Raw genomic sequence first — 6000 nt, forward strand, 5'->3', positions numbered from 1 at the left:
CAGCCTTGCTATTACAAAATGCCAATCATTTTTCCCCCTTAAGCAAAGGAAACAAGAATTGGCTTGACCCTCATCCTTAGGTCTGTTAGGGTGGTTCTTCTTTTTCATGAATGATATACATGGACTTTTCCAGTGGACAAGCAGACAAATGTCGGTTCCACAGAGTTTACAAGATAATACTGAGAAAATAGCACAGAAAAGGGAATCTATGAAAATATCATTAGGGAACTACCACAAGTGGCTTCACTGCAGATGCTGAGGCTTGCCTATATGCAGCTCCCTCAAGCCATGAGAAGCAGATGTGCTGAAAGCTTCACAAAAACAAGGCTTGAGGAAAGATTTAAAGGCAGAAGGGAAATGGTATCATGGAATCCTGCAAGGCAATTCAAAGCATTTGGGGCAGTGGTTCTCAACCTTTTTAATGCCGCGACCCCAACCGGTCGTAAGTCGAGGACTTTCCCTGCCCGGGAGCGCAGCGCATGCTCCGGCCGAGGCGTAGCTGGCAAGCGGCAGAGACGGAGCAGGCCGACCACCAGCTGGCCCAGCCCAAGGGAGGTAAGGCACCCGCCGGAAAAGGGGGGAAAAATGGCGGACAAAAAAAATGGCGGACAAAAAAATGGCAGACAGCCTTGCTTGGCGACCCCCATGAAATGGTCGATCGACCCCAAATGGGGTCCCGACCCACAGGTTGAGAACCACTAATTTAGGGGAAGGATGAGAAAAGATGTAGTATTATGAAAATTAAGCAATATATGGTACATTTTTAATTTCCCAAATGCTAGCTTATTCTTTATTGGCATCTTCTTTTAAGAAAAATGCAAAAGGCTCTCATGAAAATATTTAGGTGGGCTTCTTGATAAGCACAGCTAGAATGTCAGGCAGGGAGTTGGTTGGTGTTCCTTATCTTCACTGATGTATGAAATGATTGATGAAGTCCGAAGTTTTGTCTGCTCTCCTCAAAATTTTGAGATGCAACGATTTAGAGAAAGCAGACTGGAAATTGCCCGGTTGGAGATGTTGCCATTGATTTTGGACTGCTGAATTATTGGAAGCAACATGAAGATTACTGAGAAACATGTCCATCATGCAAAGAGACCACTATGTTCTCCTCACAAGAAATTGCTTGATCCTAAGTAGCTTGATAGTCTATTATGCTGATTGGCAGAAGTCTTTCATGGTTTTAGATAAGAGTTTTGAGAAGGCAGAGTTCATCTGTATATAGAGCATACTGCCAGCTATTGCCCATTTTAAAACAGGGTACCCTATCACAGGGCTCCTCAACCTTGGCAACTTTAAGACTTGTGGACTTCAACTCCCAGAATTCCTCAGCCAGCAAAGCTGGCTGAGGAATTCTGGGAGTTGAAGTCCACAAGTCTTAAAAGTTGCCAAGGTTAAGGACCCCTGCCATATCATATGGAGAATCTCCTCATTCCTGCCAGTTTAGACTGAGGAAGTATAATAGTGATGTGAAAGGAATCCATATGACAGTACATGGCCATTTATTTCCATCCATGTGAGCAGCATCTCTTAGAAATATTTCTTGGTCACTTGCATTCTCACAAATGAGAGGAGTCTGCACTGAAGAAGAAGAAAAATCTCAGCAGTCTCTTTCCACTTAAGTGCTATTTTCCTCTTGGTGGCTATGGTTTTGTTTTAATCTAGATTAAAACAAGGTAGGTTAAGTGTCCAGAAGCTACCTTGGCCAGAATTTGATGCCCATGAACACTAACGTGCCCACTTGCCTGCCTCACATGACTGTTTAAAAAGTATTTTTAATTAAAAAGTAAACAGGAAGTAGCTTTACAAAGCAGTTCAGCCTGGGTTCCAGAAAGGTTCAGGTGGTGGAGTGACAGAGAGCTACTTGGATGACTGTTCTATTACATAGCACTTCTGTGGCTGACCATGCTTCCTATGGCAACTATGTCCAGGTTGATTGCCTAGGGCAGGGGTCTTCAAACATGGCCCTTTCATGACTTGTGGACTTCAACTCCCAGAATTCCTCAGCCAGGCACGCTGGCTGAGGAATTCTGGGAGTTGAAGTCCACAAGTCATAAAAGGGCCAAGTTTGAAGACCCCTGGCCTATGGCAACAATTCTATGATGGCAGCCACGACATGGTCTCAAATTGTCCAGTCAGCCTTTTGTACTAACAGATGACCTATCCCTGATCTGTATAATCAGATGTGACAGAACAGCAGACAGATCTGATTGTGAGATCAAGGAGAAACAACATCTAGGGAAATATTTGTCGCAGCACCCCCCCCACCCAAAAGTTTGAAAAAAAGGGAGGATTTTCGATTGATAATACATTTCACAGTATGTGGCCACAATGAGGACTGCAATAGAGTGATTATAACCCACCTGTCAATAAATAAAATATTTGCAATAAAAAAGACATGTAATTCCTTCCCTCCCTCCCTCCCTCCCTCCCTCCCCCCCTCTGGATAGCAGTACAGCTTGAAATTGCCCTGGTTGCTGCCATTAGTTAGATTCACTGTTGCCATGCAACATATCTACATTATATTTTTTGGCTTTTCAGTGCACATCTCTGGATCAGCAAAGACTCTTGAGCTGTCATACATCCACAAAGACATTTTATAGGTTTTTTTTAAACAAATGAAACTATCACACAATATGCTAAAGAATGGGAAAGAAATAAAAGCCATCATTTGTTTAAAAATGCTTAGATTTAATAAGCCAGATGAATAGATCCAGACATCAAAAATTGAACAGTATAGCTTAGAGCATTGTCTCAATCCAACCAGTGTCAAAATTCCTGTATTCATAATCATGCTAAGCCACAAACATTTTAACTATAACTGGATAAATTAACTCCAATGGCTGGCAACATCAGGGTACGCCAAACTCAAACTATGGATGACATAACACATTGACTGGGTGGTAGTTCTCCCAGTTGGAGGTTTAAGAAAATCATGTTAATCATGTAAAATGAAAAAAGAACAAGAACATTTGCCTTATGACATTTCTATTAATGCAATTGTCTAGAAGAAAGGGCTTGGGTAAAGCTTGCAGAAATGATTCCATGAAGAATATCTTACCTAGGATTTCAATAACCAAGCCCAAAAATTGTGCTATGAAATGTTATATCCTTGATTAAATCTTATTTTATCTCCAGATTTTGAAAAGAAAATACATTTGAGAAATTATTCACATGCATGAACATCCGTAGGTCACTGGGTCCATTTCTTTTGTGCTGACAAAAAAAAAAAAAAAGCACGCTCTCTACTTGCCATTTTATATGTGCACCTTTTGCTCCCCTGCCCATCCCCCTATCACACACCTCCAACATTTTAGAAATTCATCTGGTTGTTTCTGTGAGTTTCAGGATGTGTGATTTTTTAAGCCTATCTAGGTAATTACGGCTGTATATTCACTGGGCATATATTCAAGATTTCAAATCCGTGCCAAGAAGGGGAGGGGGGAAGATTCAAGTGACAGAGAATATATTATACACAAGGTTTGAACACTGTCTTAATAGCAAAGATGGCATTTATAGCTACTGTATATTTTTAAGGTTCTTTGGAGTTTTATGACCGGTATGATGCACAATATATAAAGTAGCTGCATTTAAATTTTTCAGTTTCAATTTCTTAAAACAAGCAGTACAAGTGTTATGAAGGGAGCTGATAAAGCTGAGGGAAACAGGCAACTTCCTAGCTGCTCTCCAATTTATATATTTCATTATTTTTTGAATATATGTTTTGATTTTCCTGATCAGTCCAAGGATGACTTATGACATCATATAAAAATAGCAGACAACATAACAGAAAATTATATCTACATCAAAAGAGAAACAGGATACTTTTTAAAAAAAGGGATATTTGTACTTCGAATGTCTTTTTTCTCAGGTAAAGGATGGGCAACCTATAGAGCTTCTGATTTTACTCAGCTGCAACTTCCACCATTCTTCCTTGCTATTCATGCTGATGGGAACTGTTGGGAATGGTAACTGAAAAAATATTTTGAGGCTGAGAGATTCCCTTCCAGATATTTTATGGAATTTCCAATTGCACATCTTCGATGACATAATTGTGAACTGTTTTATGGATGCTCTTTACATACTATTGAAAACTGAGTTAATCTTTGTCTCTCCATTTTTTTGTGTGATTTTTTTTTCTAAGAGTTAGCTACCAGAGCTTGGGTGTCAAATTTCATTATTTCTGAGTCTATGTATTTACTCATGCCTGAATGCAGTAATCAAGACCAGTTTTGTATTTTTGCTGCATATATATTCAAGGAGATTGACACTACAATGTTATGGTAGGAATTGAATGTCTGCATAATTTTCATATTTACTCTGCCAATGTAGACCAAGGGCAGGTGATATCAAGAATTGGACTATCAACAAAGATTTGGTGCCCCACAATCCAAGAGTCCCATATATAGTTGCCAAAATCCATTCATTTCCCTCTTCCAGAGGAAGTTAGGGGCACCACAGAGGAAATTTCTCTTCACTATTGCTCCACGGAAATGTATGTTTTGCAGGCAGAATGTTTTAATTTCGCTCTTCATTATTTCCAAGAGAGGTAGGGAAAGCCTCTGTCTGAAATCCTGGAGAGCCATTCCTAGTATAGACTCTGTGTTTGAGGAAGTTATACTTGATTGTTCATCTCTCCTAAAATAGCCTTCCCTTATTTTATTAGCAGTTGGAATACAATCTACAAATGTGGTTGTCCCAAAGATGCTTTTTCAAGAGGCAACTGGACTTTCTTGTTTTTCTTTGAAGATGTGTCACTCTCATCCAAGAAGCTTCTTCAGCTCTGAAGCTTCTTGGATGAGAAGCGAAACATTTTCAAAGAAAAACAAGAAAGTCCAGTTGCCTCCTGAAAAAGCATCTTTGGAACAACTATGACCTGGATGACTGAGAATCGTCATAGACATTTAAAATTGTGGTTGTTGCAGATTTCAAGAAGAAAGTTATGCTAAGTAGATGTATTTTAATTATTTTTCCCTGCAGATACTAATGTTGTACGGTACATCCAGCTGACAGAAATGAAGCTTAGCAGATGTTCCCAGAGGGAAAAAGAAACATTGTAAGAAGAAACCCAGTTCTGTGGGCCTGAATGGATACGTCCTCCCATAAATGATCACCGGGTGAATTGTCCTCCCCATTGGCTTCACATTAGATTGACAGGTTTTCTCTCCTTTCCTGATGTTACTTTTGATCTAAGAAGAGACCCTGGATCTAGCTTTGGCTATTTGCTGGCTTAGTGATAACATTCTAGTCCTCCTAGCGCAATTGCTCTGGGAATTTGGATGAAGAGAGCAATAGAGAAGGATTCACTTTGCCTTGTGCTTATATTGTTATTTTTGTCATAGCAGCCTTCCAGAGATCCTCTTTTCTCTTCAAATATGAAGCCAATAGCTAATGAAAATATATATATAATGAGACCCCCCTTGTAGTACATTTTAAGTAGTACAGAACGTTCAACAAAGTTGAGAGTTTGGGCATGGGATAGTATCTAAATGAGAATGTGAAAGATGCTGTTCTATATGGGGATGAAAACTGGAACAATTACTTAATATCAAATATATGTTGTTAACAGGCAACAACTCCACATATTATTTCTTAGAAGGCATGACTGGGTTCTAATACATAAAGGGGAAGCATGATTTTATAGTTTTCAGATTATAGAAATTGAAGCACTGAGTTATGGGCTTGCCACCATCTTAATATACACCTTAACTTTTCTGTGCCTCAGTTTTTCCATTTGTATAGAGGGAACAAAAATGTCTCCCTACCTCACAGGGGGTGTTGTGAGAATTTGTTAACTAATATTTGTACAGTGGTAAATAATATTACTGGTGCACTGGACTAAGCTTGCAATTCTTACATGTTGTCTTGATACTTTCATTTTCATTTGTTATTAACTCAAGGTTGCACAGAGATCAGGCTATAATCCCCCAAATCAAGACATTCATCTGTTTATCCATTACAGGCAAAACAGGCAGCAATGTCCAAACATCCTTCAAATGCTAA

General features: G+C 39.4%; 1 protein-coding gene across 1 annotated transcript in view; it reads left to right on the forward strand.

Moving 5' to 3' along the window:
• TTC9 (tetratricopeptide repeat domain 9) overlaps positions 1 to 5323 on the forward strand; it is a 43547-nt gene extending 38224 nt beyond the window's left edge. Inside the window, exon 6 of the mRNA XM_015823518.1 lies at positions 4978 to 5323. Within this exon, the coding sequence (XP_015679004.1) occupies positions 4978 to 5057 (80 nt within the window). The 3' untranslated portion in view covers positions 5058 to 5323. The remainder of the gene's footprint in view (positions 1 to 4977) is intronic.
• Positions 5324 to 6000: the final 677 nt, after the last annotated feature.

Source organism: Protobothrops mucrosquamatus, unplaced genomic scaffold (genome assembly GCF_001527695.2).
Source record: "Protobothrops mucrosquamatus isolate PMUCROS unplaced genomic scaffold, P.Mucros_1.0 scaffold1897, whole genome shotgun sequence".
Taxonomy (NCBI): domain Eukaryota; kingdom Metazoa; phylum Chordata; class Lepidosauria; order Squamata; family Viperidae; genus Protobothrops; species Protobothrops mucrosquamatus.